The sequence below is a fragment of the Arvicanthis niloticus genome, chromosome 18, assembly GCF_011762505.2.
Source record: "Arvicanthis niloticus isolate mArvNil1 chromosome 18, mArvNil1.pat.X, whole genome shotgun sequence".
Classification (NCBI taxonomy): domain Eukaryota; kingdom Metazoa; phylum Chordata; class Mammalia; order Rodentia; family Muridae; genus Arvicanthis; species Arvicanthis niloticus.
The window spans coordinates 46,001,260-46,017,988 of record NC_047675.1 but is presented as its reverse complement, the minus strand read 5'-3'; the positions used below and the strand labels follow the sequence as shown (position 1 = coordinate 46,017,988).

At 55.6% G+C, this 16,729-nt stretch overlaps 1 protein-coding gene across 3 annotated transcripts in view; it reads right to left on the bottom strand.

The window, feature by feature from the left end:
- The window catches only part of Gse1 (Gse1 coiled-coil protein), a 361,982-nt gene extending 354,797 nt beyond the window's left edge, over window positions 1-7,185 (bottom strand). For 2 of the 3 annotated variants that reach the window (XM_076915969.1, XM_076915971.1), the window contains exon 1: window positions 5,193-7,183. In XM_076915969.1, the coding sequence (XP_076772084.1) occupies window positions 5,193-7,139 (1,947 nt within the window). In that variant the 5' untranslated portion in view covers window positions 7,140-7,183. Of the gene's footprint in view, window positions 1-5,192 lie in introns of all 3 variants that reach the window. The other variant, XM_076915970.1, reaches the window with a different exon arrangement.
- Between the last annotated feature and the right edge of the window lie 9,544 nt (window positions 7,186-16,729).

The window sequence follows — 16,729 nt, the reverse complement described above, 5'->3', positions numbered from 1 at the left end:
TATGTACGTGTGCAGAATGTCTGTTTTACTTTTTCTGTTTATATATGTTTTACCTGTATGTACATCTATGCAATGTGTGTGTGCATAGTAGCCATGGAGACCAGAAGAGGGCATCAGATCCCCTGGAACTGGAGTTACAGTGCACTGTGAACTGCCATGTGGCTGCTGGGAATTGAACCCTAGTTCTCAGGAAGAGCAGCCAGTGCCCTTAATGCTTGAACCATCTCTCCAGCCCCTGTATGGCAAATTTAAACCGATTTATCTATTATTTTTAAGCATATGCTTGGGCGGGGGAAGGGCTTCTGAATGCTATCACACGTAGTGGGAGCCCAGAGGACACCTCTGTGGAAGGAAGGAACTCTCTCCCATTTTTACATGCATCCAGGTTCTATGTTTCTGGGGACTGAACTCAGCCACTTTGGCTTCCAGAGCAAATACCTTTGCCCACTGAGCCACCTCACTGGCCCTGTACGATGGATGAATTGCCAACCCCACCCTGAGAGGGCAGGCTCCCATTTCTAACCCACTGCTGCTGTGACAGATGGGGAAACTGAGTCACACGGCAGAGCAGAGGCTCCTTCCACACCGCCCCATGTGTGTCCTACACCGGTGACACAGGAAACAGAAAGCCAGGACCAACGCCTTATGCTTTTCCATCCTCCGACCAGAACACAGATATGAGGGGTAGAGGACCTGAACTCAGGATGTGGGTTCCTCCATGCCCCGAGTTACCACAGCCAGGTCTGCCAGAGACTCTCCCTGCAGCATGCACCTTGCCAGGGCTAGGTCCCAAGAGAGCTGGGCAGACATGAGGCCTGCAGCCTTGCAAATTCATCCAGCCTTCAGCCCTGTCCCCTTCCCCACCCTGCTTCCAGGGAAGGCTGGGGTTTTTAATACCTTGTGCCTTCCTTCACTTCCTCTTTCCCAGTAGGCTCCTATCTCCTCCAGGTTTAGCGCAAGGCATCTGGAAAATTTATTCTCCCGAGCAGAAGGCTCCACACCGGCAAGGAAACACAGACATCCCCTTGGGGGGGTAGGGGGTGGGGATGAGAGAGGGTTCAGAGAGGCCCACAGCCTAGCTGCCCAGCTGCTGCCAGGAAGAAGGTGCCAGCACTGTCTGGCACCTTCCAGAAAAATCCTAAGCTGGTTGGTATCCTGAGGGCCGGAGGCAAACGGTGATGGCCAGAGCCTCCCTGCAGAGCGGGAAGTTGGTGATGGCGGCGTGCCAAGAAGCAGGGGACAGATGTGCAGCCACTGGTGGACCCGCGGTGAGCCCAGATGAGAAGCACAGTGGTAACGAGGTTTGGGTGCCCAGCTAGACGATGTTTGGCAACAGGCTGGGTACAGCAGGTACCAAACTGCAGGCTCCATTAGCCGGCATTGCTCCCGGTCTCTGGGAGAGGACAGGGCAGTCTCAGAGGTGGCACCTTCCCACGGATGGGAGCAGAAGATGGGAGGCAGCCAAAGGCAACATCTGGCCACGTGGGGTGGAAAGAGGCAGAGGGTACCTTCTTTATTGGCCAGGGAGGAAGAAAAGGGGGGAGGGGGTCTCAGAGATAGCAGGATCTAATCCAAAAGGGCTTCCTGGGTCTCTCTGTCCCTGAGAAGTGCAAATGACTGGGTGGGGTTGAAGAACATTGGTCCTCCAGGAATGGCCACCTTCAGAGCTGGAGGACAGAGGGGACAGAGGGGACAGAGGGCAGGACAGGTTAGAAATTGGGCTGATTCCAGAGCAGAAGTTCAGGCCCAGTGCTTACGCTGCAGGAACTACTGAATGACCACGGTAGTTACTTAACCTCTCTGGGCTCCCTTCTCACCTAGGACAGTATGGGGGTAGGGGGGTATGTCCTCCACAGGAGTATTTAAAAGATACGGTAACCATGGATACAGAGATCACAGCAGTGGCAGCAGCCTAGGAATCAGCTCCTCATGAGACTGCCCCCAAACTCACCTCATAACCTGGCCACCCTACCACCTGTTCTGACAGGACAGACTGGGGACAGAGGCAGCGTTCAACAGCAACAGATGACAACAAGGCATGCTGGGAACGGGCAGCCACGGTTCCACTCAGCCATCGCAAAACAGCACCATCACTCGGCTGTGGAAATCACGGCTTGGGGAGGTCAAGGGTCAGATCCAAGGTCACACGGCCTGCTCCGCAAAGATTCAGGCCAGGTCTATCTTAAGGCAAACCTGGGTCTTTTCACAGTTCCCGTGAGTTGGGAGTAGGGATGTTGGGTCCAGAAGGGGCAAGCTGCAACCCTCCCTGGCCTAACCTAGCCATTGCCTAAGCCGTGCCGCGACCAGGGTGGCATGGGCTGCAGGGCACGAGAGAGGGTCCTCTGCCAGCAATCCCAGTTGGAGGATGCTGGGTACTATCTCCCTTCCTTCCCTTCCTCTGTCTTCTTAGACACGTCCTTTTTCAGAGGTTTTCCGGTTGATTCACTAGAGGGAGCACCTACCAGAGTTGCAAAATTCCAGGAGTTTCTGGAATATGACGTGTCCCTACCGAGCGTCTTCCCTTGGCCCTTGCAAGGCCCTTCTGCTTCCCAGCTAAGCCCTCAGAGAGACAGCGCACAGGAAGAAAGGGAAGCTCAGGGGGCTAAGGGGAGGGGGAGGGTCAGGGAGCCAGCCGGGGCACAAGGGAGAGGCTGTGCCTACATCTCCACTCCTGACAGCCCAGGAGCCTGGCCCTCCGCACTGCACCCAGCCTGGCTGATGGTCTCACGGTTCTCTAGCACTGCAGGGAAACAGCCTTTTGGACCTTCTGTGCCTGTCGCTCCCCAGGGATGCTGCAGGCTGTGCCTGCCACCGGATCCCAGCATCTGGAACAGTGCCTGTCTCAGAGCAGGCTCTCTATAAATATTTGTGGGATAAATGGGAAGAACAGGGGTGCAGAGGAAGGGCAGAGGGCAGAGGGCAGAGGGCTCCGTTCCGACAGCCCTGGACCCTGGGAGCTGAATGACCCCTCCTTCCCAACATCGACATAGTGGAGTCTGAGACATGCCTGCCCCCCCCCACCCCCTCACTGCAGCACAGGCCTGGCCTGGTCTTATCACCTCTGAGGGCTGCAGCTATCTCATTTCGTACCTCCATTCAAGCTGTCCTTTATCACAGAGACCAAGATCTTCCTCCCTGCAAAGGCTACCAGATCTGGTCCTTTCTGTCTGCTCTTCCCATCCCAGGGGGGAGAGGGGGGGGGGCTGCAGGGTTCCTCCTGTCTCTGTACTTTTTTGCTACTTTACCAGGTTCCAATGAGACTCAGGCAAATGGCTGGAGCTGAACCCAAAGGTTAGAGGAGGCCCTGAACTTCAGACTGGAACCCTCAGCCAGCCACCTGCTGGCTCTGAGAGAATCAGAAGTCTGGGGGTTTACAGGAGTCTCAGTGTGGGGGGTAAGAAGGTCCACAGGACAAGGTGAGGGCCAAGGACAGGGCAGAAGTTGGTTGAATGCTCGCTAAGTCCCGTGGGTAGACATGGGGTGGGGGCAGGGCTTTCCCTTCCCACCCCTGCTGGCCTGGGACCCAAGCTTCTTTTGATGACTGAGGTCAAATTGGCACAAGGTAGGCACTCTGCAGAGAAAACTCCATGCCCCAGAGAGCATCAACCACCCACACTACACTGGAGCAAGCCTTCAGCATACATCTGGCCTGGGGCTGTAGCCTTACACGCTCGCAACTGCCCTGTGCCTTCTGCCCAGACGGAGGGGCATCAGGAGCAGCTTCAACACAGTGAGCTTGGCTGGGGACATTCAAATGTCCCCTGATTCATTTAATTATCAGAATGTCCCTACAAACCATGTGGCCTGTATTCCTACTTCTCAGCCAAGAGAATTGAGCCCAGCCAGGATAAGAACTTGTTGGCAGACAGCGCTGCTGCGAAGGCAGTGGCAGGCGGGGACCAGGCCTGTCTTGCCCCAGAGCCAAGCTCTTCTCCCACACTCCAGACCTTGTGAGGCTGTCCCTTCCAGGACCCAGCAACAGTCTTCGAATCGGCCACCACACACCTGTGGCTAAGGAAAGGCTTGCTGTCCCAAGCCAGAGGCAGGTGATTCTCTGCTTAGTGAAAAAAAAAAACCAAACAAACAAACAAAAAAAAAACCCGAGAGGGCGTAGTCAAAACCTTAAAGGTGCCTCCAGTCCAAAACCAACTCTGGGGAGGAAGAATAAGGGCAATGTGTGAGGCAGGGGGATTATAAGCTAGGAAAAGGGCACCCAGGCACATCAGAGGCTGCTTCATAAGTTAGTCTTCCTGTCTTTCTGTGCCCAGACATCACACACATGTGCATGTACACACACACACACACAAGTGCAGGACCTAGACATTTTACATACAAACAACCATTCCCGAGCGGGTCCCACCTATCTACCCTTGTGTCTGTCTACAAGGCCCTAGCCTGTCACTACCACATAGGCCTCTGCTCAGGACAGGACAGTCTGGGAGGAATTAGGATCCCAGCCCCAGGGCAAAACAGTGAGTGCAAACCAGATGCCTGCCTGTCACCCCCTTCCCCAGGGCCACCTGGCCAGCTCCTACCCTGATTCTTACAAAGCTGGGTCCCAATGTCCCAGGGCCCAGACTGCCTCCTACCAGGGAGACAGCTGCATCCTGAGAACAGGCCTCGGGCCTCTGCCCAGCTCCACACAGCTGACTGGCAAAGAAGAGACCCTATCCACTGCAAAGGTTGTCTAGGCCACTGTCCCGGAGTCCCGAGTGCCTGTGTCCCACGCCTACGCGTCTGGAATCTGTTGCCTTCCACTTCATAAAGCCATCGGGAAGACTCAAACGAAGGGCTCTTGGGTGAGAATCTTGAGAAGGGAGGAGGCAGCCAGGAGCTAGTGAGAGAGGAACTCGCTACTGGGACCTCCGGGCGACCTGCGTGGCTGCGCTAATTACCAATGTTATCGGGCGGACGACAGCCTTGCCCTGGACTTCCTCCCTTTGCTAGATGGGCAGCAAAAACAACCAGCGTCAGCCCCATGCCTGCTGATTCCAAAGGCAGCTATTCAACCACTCCTGCCCCCAGGTCCCCTAACCTCCTGCCCCATGCATGCCTCCAAGGTCAGCCAAGTTAGCAAACCAAAGAGAACGCCTCCTGCTGGGACAGGCCAGGCTGAACCAATGATACCTCCAAGGAACAGAAGACATCTCTCTCTTTTGACAACACTCCAGGAGATGAAGACAGATGCTTACCTTTGTTACTCCTGCCGCTGGGGAGCTCCAGCTCATGGGTCCCTGGCTGGCAACCCCTTGGCCTGCGCAAACCAGGGTCCCACATTCCACGCAGGCACCAATGATCAGCTGCCGGCCATCATCCACCAACAAGCTATGGCTGGCTCTCAGGGTATACAGGAACAAGGGTAGCCTGGCCACTCTCACTGACTTCAGCCCCAGACATCGTTTCTTCTCTTGCTGACAGAAGAAGCACACGAACGTGTCCACTTGGTACTGCCTCGACCAGGCGCTGACAGCCTGGTGAGCGGCCCTGGCTTCGTGTTGCAGCCACTGACCCAGCAGGTCATGATAGCAGAGCACACAGGTTGTCACCAGGCCCGTGGAGTCCGCAGGCCTGGCCCGTGGCGCGGGCGGATAGACGGTGAGGAAAGGAAAGAAGGGTTCCTTCTCGCCCAGGTGGCTGGCGGGGTTCATGCTGAGCTGGTACTCCTTGCCTGGCCCCAGTTCAGCCCCGCAGATGTAGCAGAAGGCAGGCGGGCCTCCCTGCGCAGAAGTGGGCAGTTCGCTCAGAGCAGGGTCCGAGGCGGAGAAGGCTTGGTGGTACCTGCCCAGGAAGCCTTGCACCGAGCTGATGAGTTCGCGGTTGTGCGATGCCCGGTACAGGGCCCAGATGTCCTCCAGGACGCTGAAACACTTGGGGCAGCTGCGAACCTCGCAGCGTTTGTTGGGGGGCCGAGCGTTGGGTGGGCAGGGCAGGAGGCTAAGGAAGGGGAAGTGCATGGAGCTCCCAGAGTTGCCATTGACGAGGCGGGAGGGCACAGCCCGGGCATCCCGCGTACAGTCCTCCCCGCAGAGGTAGCAGGCTTCCCGCAGCAGCCCCGCGCCGGGGGCGGGCCCCTCTTCTCTAGGGAGTCTCCGGGCCTTGGAGGCCATGCCGGGGGCGTGGCTGTTCAGGGGCACCACGTAGAGCCTCTGCAGGACCGGCACGTTGGCCAGCTCGAAACTCTGCCACTGGTGAGTGAGGGACGAGAAGCAGCAGGGACACACGAGGGTGCTGCCCGCCTCGGTGATGGGCTGGGCGCCGGGCGGGGGGCTGTGCAGCCAAAGGAAGGGGAAGAAGGGCGCCTGGGCGGGAGTCTCCTGCTTCTGCACGTGGATCTGCTGCTGCGAGGCCGGTGACAGCGCCGAGCCACAGACGTAGCAGCAGCGGGCCTGGCTGTCCGCGGGCGTCCGGGGAGGCCGCTCCAGACCTTCGTCCCCGAGGCTCCCGGCGACGTCGCTGCCCTCGGGGGTACTGCTACGCTCTGGGGGCGCCGCGGGCCGGCTGGAGGCGGCGCCGTCCGTGCCGTCGGGCGCAGCGGGGCCGGGCCAGGGTTCCTGGATGCCCCTCAGCACGCTGGCCCGCGGCTCGGGAGCCCAGTGCGCCCCTGGCCCCGTGCGCCGGCGCCGGGCTCCCGACTTGGCGGAGTCGTGCGCATCCTCGATCTCGGGCTCCGGCTCCGGCTCGGGCTCGGGCTCGGGCTCCGGCTCCGGCTCGGGCAGCGCGTCGGCGTCCGACAGCTCCGACAGCTCCGAGTCGCGCGCGTCCTCGGCGTTCCACTCGCGGGCCCCGCGCCGGCCGCCCGCGCTCGCGTCGCACTGGTGCGGCCTCTTGAGCCAGTACACGCGCTTGTCCACGGGCGTGCGCGCGCGCTCGAAGGCGGCCCACTGCTCGGCCAGGAAGCAGCGGCACACGGCGCACACCAGCACGCAGCCATCGGCCGCGCTCAGCCCGCGCGCGCCGGGCGCCGGCTCCTGCTGCTGCAGGAACGGGAAGAAGGGCTGCGCGGGGCCCGCCGGCCTCACCGGCAGCTTCAGCTCCTTGCCGCGCGCGATGCCGCCGCCGCAGATGAAGCACGACAGGGCCGCGCCCGCCGCTGCCATGAGCCGCTGCTTACGGGAGACCGGCGCCGCCCGGCCGCTCATGGCCCGGCCGCCGCGCCCGCCTCCGCGCGCCCCGCGGTTGCCGCTGCTCCGGCCGCGCGCCCCGAGGCCCCGCGCCCAACTCGCAAAGTTTGGCGCGCGGCGGCGCGCACGCGGCCCGGGGCGCACCGAGGGTCTCCGCGGTGGTGCCCGGGGCTGCCGAGTCCCCGGCGGGTGGCGGCGCGGGCCCAGGCGGCGCCGGAGAGCGCGCCCGGAACGCGGCGGTGGCGGCGGTGGCGACGGGCCCCGGGCGGCTGCGGCGGCCGCATGTGCGAGCTCCGGCGCCGGCCCGAGCGTCGGGTCATTTAATTGGGGAGGAGGGAGGCGGGGCGGCGCGGGGCGGAGGGCGCGGGAGGGAGGCGGAGGCGGGGAAGCCCTCCCTCGCACCGCCCCGCCGCCCGCCTCTTCCCGGGCTCCTCCTCCCCTGACTCCGACTCCTCCTTCTCCTAACCCTCCTCTCCCTCCCCTCCTCCCCTACCTCCTCCTCCTCTTCCCAAACCTCCTCCTCTTTTTACCTTCTCTCCGCCCCTCCTCCTCTGACTCATCCTCTCCTCTGGATCCTTCTTCCTCCTCCCCTGACCTCTTCTCTCCCCCCAACCCTCTCCTCCACCCCCTTCTCTCCCTCCCCACCCTCTCCCACACCCTCACCCCCCCTCCCCGTGTCCCAAACTATGGCACAATAGGCCTCAGCTCCTCTGTCTCTTCAGTGTCCAGCAGGAGCCCGCGGTGATTCATTGCTCCAATTAGGGGCTCTGCAGCCCGTGGCTCGGGCTGTCTGAAGGGTCTCCTTTGGGACCCACGAAACCCATCAGCCGCTGCCGCTGATCTTTAAGGAAAGGTCAAGCCGGACGCGCTAGTGCCAGGTGAGGACGATGGGTGCCTAGGGAGGCTTGGGAAGGGTAACCCCCCCCTTCAGGATCTGGGGAGGTCCTGGCCCTTCAGCAGCCCAGGGTTGGGGTCACCTTTCTAAGCCCAGTGCCCTAGTTTTGAAGACAGAGGGAAGTTGTCTCCTGCATCACCCTGGAGACAGAGTCCTCCTAGCCTAGCCCTCCCCTCCCTCTGGTGGGACAGGACCCACCAGATCACCCTAGGGGTAGAGGTAAGAAGGGTACTGTGTGTCCTCGGACTAAGGACTCAACCTCTCTGTGCCCTTTTCCTTCTTGTTGAAGTGTTCCTGGGGAGACCACAGATATCCAGGACTTAATGTATTGTATGCAGCTACATTGTAGTTATTGAACACAGAGACAAACCCTCTGCACGCCAAGTTCAGAGCTGTTACATGCTTCTTAGTTACTTCCCCCAAGAAGCAAGTGTGGGATGTCCCGCATTTTATGACTCAAACAAAGAGGCCAGGCAGGATTCAGACCCAGGCAGCAGGGTTCTGCTAGGAGTATGTGGCCTCCCCAGGCAGACATCTGGCCCCTGTCACCCAGAAACTGCTGGAGACTGTCCTTGGTGCCTGCCAGGCACACAGGCGCACACATGTACGCCACACAGATGGTGTGCCTTTGGCTCAGGCTGGGCCACCAAGCAATCCTAAACCTTTCTCAAGTCTCCCATCTGTAAAAGGACCCCTCGACGCTTCTGAACTGTGAGCATCTACTTCCCAGAAGCTTCCAGCTGTCTAGCCTGCCAGCTGGAGGGGGTGCCTGAGCCCCAAAGGCAGGAGCCCCCTCCCCAACACACACACTTGGTGAGCTGACATGTAAGGAAAGCTCCTTCCCGGTCCAAATGAGCAGAAAGGGCCTCTTGGGAATCCCTGACATTCCAGGGCTCCAGAATCAACCCAGGGTGGGGTGTCAGTATGGCAGAGGATGGGACTCTGTCCCTTCCCTGGCCCCGAAAAGTGCTGGCTCAGCAAACTGTCTCCCAGAATGGGGTGGGGAGGCATCCCCTGGCTGCTGGTGTTACCCATACCTTGTTAGAAGAGAGGCTGACGAAAGGGGCTCCCTCGTGAAAGGACCCTGTCTGTTCTTACTCAGGAAGGGCCTGGGTGTCTCACCCCATAGGAAGGAGCCTGGAGAAGTTGTCCCTATCTAGGCTCACCCAGGTCTCCCTGGGTGAAGGCCCCTCAGCCTGGCCCAGCTACCCATCTTCAGAGCCCTAGAGGCTCAGCTTTAGGACCTCAACTGGGGCCGCCAATTTTTCCTCCACATCTGTTCATCGGCCATTTTATTTCCTATTTCCTTTGCCATCTTCTGCCTTCTGCACCCTTACAGCCCCCAAGAGCCAACCCTCCTATTCCCATTCTGCATACAGAATAGTCAAGACTGGCTTCATAGGGAAGCCCAAAGCCCCAAACCCCCAAGCTCTGTGGACCTCACGCAGAGGCAGACCTCTTAATTCTACAAACCTCAGTCTTCTGCTATGTGCAATGGGCACAAGCATCCTCTATGGTGGTCCAAATGAGAGCAAGAGAGATGCCCGGCACAGAAGGCTGATGTGATGGGAGACTATGTGTGTGCGTGTTAGCATGTGTGTGTTAATACATACATACATGTGCTGTGTTTGTACACATGTGTGTATTGGTGTTTGTGTAAACAAGTGCAGGCACACGTGTGTGTTTTACATTTGTTTGTGTGTATTAATACACAGTGGCGTACAAATGCATGTGTATTTGAGTAGGCAACTCCAGACATACATGTAATGTATGTACTGTGCATGCATGTGTCTATGTGTGTTGCTCGGTGTTATACAGACATGTATTCGTGTTTACATGCAAGCATGTGTGTACTGTGCAGGCGCGTGAATGCATGTGCATGTGTGCACATATTTACGTGTGCGCTTCTATGTGTGAAGTGGGCGGGGATGAGTGGGTTCTGTTTCTCTCAGTGGCTGAGTGACTCAGGAAATCCCCTGGCACAGATCAGAGGAGGAAGAAGACAGGTGACGCTGCTGAGTCATATGGGGGTGGGTGACATGGTGGCAGAACCACAGCACAGCCAGACGTACCAGACTGACATCACAGCAACACTGACTAGCTATGTGACCTGAGGGGCAGGGGAGGGAGCAGGGAGGAGGGGGAAGCTTGTGAGCTCTCAGGGCCTCTGTCTCTTCATCAGGAAAGCAGATCTGACAAAAGGATGCATTCTTTAGGGCTGAGAGAAGCAGAACCTAGGCTATCCTGGCAGTGCAGGCTCTCCAGAGACTGAGGGAAGAGGATCTCACGTTCAAGACTAGCCTGGGCTACACAGTGAGACCCTGTCTAAGAGGAAAGGAGTTGAGGGATCTACGCGAAACCCCCCTCCAGGCTGGGTAAATGCTGAATGCGGGGCTGGTCCTTCCGGGAGCCAGCGCCTGCCTCCCTGCAAAGCATATGTGGCATTGTGCGCCAGCTTCCTAATGAAGGGTATAAAGTTCAGAGTAAGAAGCCAGCCCACAGGAGCAGGTTCACTGAGAAAACCCACCCCCAGGCTCCTTAGAAAGCCGAAAGCCGACAAGAGGTTCACTCTTAAGTCCGGCATGAAGCAGGGACTGCCTCAGAGTCTCATCTGTCTTCTTTGTGTGTTCCCAACTATGAACCTAAGGAAACAAACTGTCACAGCGACTGGTCTGGACACAGAGCCAACTGTGTGGTGCCAGATGTTCAAAACACCAAGGCGCCTTCCTTTCTGCTTCATGTTCCCGAGTCATTGCAGCACCAAACCTGGCTGTTCAGATGTCCAAAGCTCCAACTGGACAGAGCTATCCACCTGTGCCTGTCAATGGTCATAGCATCTGGACTCTGAGCCATCCCCTGCCTGCAGCTGTGGAGGGGCCATGCTCCTTCAGTGCCTGTCACTCTCCAAGGCCTGGATAACCTTGTATCTCCCAGCCAGCCTGGCTCAGGGCAGAGAAAACACAGCCTACAGGTTCCATGGAGACATACCACTGAAGGACAGAGTATCTGGACACAGCCCATGTTTGCAGCTGCCTATGGGGCATCTCCCAACCTCCCCCAAGCTGTCTTCAGGTCCCAGCACCACACAGAACTGTGTCTGTTTCCCTGCTGCTTCTCCCAAGGGGCTGAGCCCCAGCTGGCCTGCCTTGCACTGCCCTAGTTTTCACAGGGCCCAATCAATGTTGGGACCAGGGACACAGGACTCTAAACCTCTTGGTGCCTTCTGTTCTAGAATCATCAGGCCATCTGGCAGGATGATACTCCCCGTAATCCTAGCATCTTGGAGATGCATGGGAGGTTCAAGACCAGCCTGGGCTGCATAGTGAAACTGTCTCAAAAAATAAAAACATGGCGGGGGCCAGGTAAGACCAAAATGTTATTATACAAGCATGAAATTTTCAAAGAATAAAGATATTCAAAACAAAACAACCCACCGGCATCACCCTTCTCCTCTGTCTTGGCTGTTCCATCCTTCATTCTTCCCAAGAGCCTGAAGTCAAACTGAAGCTCCTCCAAGGGGCCCAGCTTTTCCCACCATCCAGTTTTGGCATCCTTCCTCAACGGCCCTTTTGCACGTCCTTCCTCCTGCCTGTGCACCCCTGTAGCGTCCATCCCAGAGCCCAGGCTGTCCATCTGCAGCTACAGAAACAACCAGGACCCTGTGTTTGCCCTTGGCTAGCTGGGGACCCAAAAGGGAAGACTTGGTCTTTGGCTGCCCTTCTTTTAAGTCACACCTCCCTCTCCCCTCCACTGCCCTCCTCCTCGCTCCCTCCTTCCTCCCCTTCCTTTCCATTTGAATAGAGCAAGCACTTTACAATTTACACAGAAAGAGCTTCAATCTGACCAGGACACTGGCCAGCAATATATATATATATCCTCCCCAGAGAAAAAAGAATGTCACTATGAACAATTAAAAACAAAACAAACAAGCAGACAAACAAAAAAAGCCAATCCCTGGGTGGCTGGCCTGGGGTCACACCTATTAGCATTTAACAGCTAAGCCTGGAGGTCATGAAAGTGTTGTCTTAGAACAGTCCCCAGAAGAAGGGACTTGTTCAGAGGTGCAATTACTGATACAAGGGTGAGGCTGGTGAAAACTCTGATGCATTTTAAAGATGATTTTATATATATATATACATATATATATATATATGTATATATATGTATATATATGTATATGTATATATGTATATGTATGTGTATACACATATGTATGTGTATACACATATATATGATTACATATGTGTATACATAGTAAATATATACATGCATATATATGTATACACACATATATATGTATACATGTATATATGTGTGCATATATGTATACATGTTATATACATATATAATCATATTGTATATACATATATGTGTGTGCATATATGTATATGTGTGTACATATACATGTATACATATTATATATGCATATATAATCATATATATGTACACACACATATATACACAGTGTGTAGGTGTGTGTGTGCAGGATAAGAGGGAACATTCTAGTTTGTCTTCTATTGCTGTGATATGTACCCTGACCAAAAGCAACTGTGGAAGAAAAGGTTTATTCGTTTTACAGGGTCCCACTGGTAGCCCATCACTGAGAAAAGTCAGGGCTGGAACTCAGGCAGGAGCAGTGGCGGAGCCATGAAGGACCGATGCCTCCTGCATTGATCCAGACATCTTTATATCAATTAACAATCAAGGAGATGCCCCCCCACAGACCTGCCCACAGGCCAGTCTGATGGAGGCAATTCCTCAGTTGATGTTCTGTCTCCCGCCAAACAATAGTTTGTGTCAAGTTGACAAAACTAAGCCAGCACAGAGAATACAGGGATCTCTGACACATCCCAGTAGTTGTGGAGGTCAGAGACATTCTGTGGGAATTGCTCTTCTCTCTCCTTTATGTAGGCTCCAGGGCTTAAACTCAGGATGTCGTGCTTGGGGGGCCAAGCACCTTCACCACAATGCCAGTTCACAGGCTTCTTTGTTGCCTTTTGTGTGGACTGATTCCGCTCCCAGAGTGCGCTAGTAACTCACTCTCAGCAGCCATTGCTCTACCATCTCAGAGCAAGATGGCAGCAGCTCACTGTCCATCTCTGGGACCCGAGACAAGGATAAGCAGGAGCATTCTGTAAGCTGCAAAGCCCCGTGTGTGAAAATTCCAGCTCGTGCTCACAGCGAAGGGAAGGGTCGAGGCATGGGGTGCAGGAGACAATGGCCCATGGCCCATCCAGGCCTTCCTGCTCAGGAACCCGAGGATGCTGCGGTTAACTTCAGAGCCTTGTTAAAACCCTTTGATAAATGAGCACACAGCTGACCTGCCTGGGGCTGACAGGACAGGCTCTCCACATAAATCTTGTGTGTGCTCGAAAACTCCCTCACCACTGGCATCTCCAATGGTTCTGGTTTGTAGCAGAAAACCCTTGATGTGGTTGGTTCCCAAGCGTCCAAGCCCCAGAGGTTCTGGAAAAGGCAGAGCATGTGGGGTTGAGGATGGGGGGCGGGAGGAGAGCAACGTTAGACACTTAGTGAGAATGACCTCTAACGGAACATGCTTGGCACACAGTCGGTGGGTATATTGTATGAGCCAGTTTTAATCCTCCACTGGGACAAAGACACCAAACAATTACCAAGTGTTTACTAAATGTTGGATGCTTAGATGCCAGGGAGCTATGTTCACTTAAATATGTAAGTATTATTGCTAGTTTTACTGATGGGGCTCTGAGGCCCCCAGCAGTCACAAAGCTGGGAGCTGTCAGGGCTGGATTTGAACTAGAACTGTCTTGTCCAAGTATCTTGCTCTAACTGCACATCACACACACACCCTCAACCATATGTACAGCTCCTGGCTTTGCAGGCCTGCCTCTCCAAATCCTTCCCCAGAAAAGCATTCCTGTCCTCAGTTCATTCCTGCCCTGGAAGCTGGTGGTCTTGCTCATCCTCCCGGCTGTGGTCCACTGGCAGCTGGACCTTCAGCTAGATCTCCAAGCCCTTTCAGACCCAGTGTTTCTCAGTGGCCTTTCCCAGGCTCTGTCCACAGCCCTGGAGTCTTTCCATATGTCCCTCTGAGTTGCCAGAACCTGTCCCAGGCTCAGTTATCTTCCTGGCCTTCACTCTGGAGTGGCTGGGCTATCCTGGACTTGTTCACAGTGGGCCTGAGGCGTGTCTGATGCTAAGCTGGAGAATCACATTTCATTTTCTTCTCCTCTCTCTCTCTCTCTCTCTCTCTCTCTCTCTCTCTCTCTCTCTCTCTCTCTCTCTCCTGCAGTGAGCCATCATGCCCAGCTAGGTTTTGTGCTTTTGAAAACCTCTTTCTGAAGCACCTGAAGGAAAGCGTGTGACCACATGGGTACACCTCCCTACATTTTCACAGACCAAATTAGGGTTTGATCAGCATGGTCTGCCTCCTGGGGCACCTCACCTCTCAGCAGGCATCCCATATCCAGTTCGAACCCATCTACAGAGATGACATTCCCAGACTACACGTGGTTGAGTGTTCACTGAACCACATAGCTAGCTCCATGGTCAACTCTGAACACCCATCACCCCCAAAAGAAACTCTACCTAAAGCGCCGTCACCTGTCATCCCTCCAGCTGCCCTTCCCCCATCTCTGAGTACCATTCATCACTTTCGGTCTGTTCATACGTCTGTCTTGGACACAGAAGAGATGGCTATGTAGCCCTGCCTGGACCAGAACTCACTATAGAGACCAGACTGGCCTCAGACTTACATAGAGTCACATGCCTTTCTCCTGAGTGGGGGGGGGGGGAGATTAAAGGAATCTGCTATCGCCATCACTGTTTTTTGTTTGTTTGTTTGTTTGTGTGTTTGTTTTTGTTTTTTTAACAAACAAGGTCTCAGGTAACCCAGGATGGCCTTGAGTGCAGCATGTGTAGAGGATGACCTTGATCCCCTGCCTCGACCTTCTGAGTGCCAGGATGACAGGAGACGCCTATACTTTGTCTGTCCACCCTAATTTCAGGGCTGGGCCATGTCATAGCATGAGCACATGGTCTGTAGGGAGGACCTCGTCCTGTGCTCACTCTGGGTCTTTCTTAGGGCTCCACGTTAAGCCTGACCTTTCCTGCGTGGGGTTTTCCGTGTGTACACGTGCATGTGTATTAGTAGGGAGAGCTCTGTGTGTGTGTGTGCAGAGTGCAGTGCTCTGCCAGTGAGCCACACCCCAGCCCCCCACCCCCACCCACCCACCCCCCACCCGCCCCACCCCCGTCCCTGCTGCTGCCCAAAGCGGTACCTTATCTTCTGTATTGCTGTGTGGCCCACAGAGGGACAGCTGCAGAGGTTGGTCTTGACTGGATCTGGAATTAGCTAAGAGACATGCCCCTGGGCAGCACTGTTAAGGCATTCCCAGCAAGGGTGAAGTTGGGGATAAAACTGTGAAGTGGGCAGCTCTTTCCTGTAACTGCCTAGACTTAGAGTCCTTAAGAAAAGGCAACTGCTGGCTTGCAGTGTTGCTTTCAATGCTGCTGGCTTGCTCGCCCCTGCTCCTTGCTAGCATGTGCCTCAACCCCATTACTGCTGTAACCACCATCACCGCCACCATCCTTCCCTGCAGCATGGACTGAAGATCGGCCCATAATCCTCCAGGCCTTCGGCTCCTGCAGCTCCTGGCTTCTCAGCCTCTCCAGCAGGTAGCCATCACTAACCTGCTCCCCCAAGTCCTCCCTGCGGCAGCGGCAGCAGCCACTCCAGTGAATCCCCTTTTATAATAAGCACCACGTCTGTTCTGTCCCTTTAGAGAACTTCCAATACAGTGAGTGACTGGCTGAACTTGACCCTTGGTGGGTTGAGGAGTTTCCATCAGAGGCAAAAGTTGCGGGTGTTTTCCTGCATCTCCGGTCCATGTCTTCTGTGGACAACACGTGATACGCTTGTGGGATGGACAGCCATGAATGGAACTCTAAGCCCAGGGAGGTGTGTACACTTCCTGCACACTAGACAAGGTGTCTCAAATCCCACCCGTGGTCATCGTCAGTCCTGCGGTTCACCGGCTCCCCACCTCAGCCCTCCCCGGTGCCTCCTTCAATTTCTGACAGCCAGGCTGGCCCTGCAGGTCACCTCACTGCAAGGCGGGCACCCCCGGCCCACCTGAGCAATCTGATGATGCCCACGTGGGCTCAGAGGTCAGGACTACCTGGTGTCTGTTTTGTTGGACTGTGCAAACAATCACGAACGTGTTCCCACCCTGGCTCTGAACATGTGTTCCTTTCACAAGTCAGCAATACTCAGAAATGGCCCCTGCTGAAGGGAGAACACATTTTTAAAATGCAGCCTGCCTAGGTCCCAGCACAATGGTTCTCAACCTTCCTTATGCTGCGACCCTTTAATACAACTTCTCCATGTTGTGGTGACACCCCCCCCTTCACCATACAATTATTTTGTTGCTACTTCATGACTGTTAATTTTGCTGCTATTACAGCAAAATTACATATTGTAAATATCAGATTCACAGGACATCTACTCTGCCACCTTGGGGGTCGCGACCCACAGGTTGAGAATCCTTGTCCTAGTACCGCTTCCCTCCTTCCTGCGCTCTGCGGGGTGGCACAGGCAGGAAGAGGAGCTTAAAATCCCTGATTCCACTTGCTCTTCAGGCTGGGTTAGCGACACCCCCCCCCCAAGTCCAAGATCACAGAGGTGGCAGGGTGGTGCTTTGACTGAGGCCCCTTTGTCATTGTAATCTAGAGC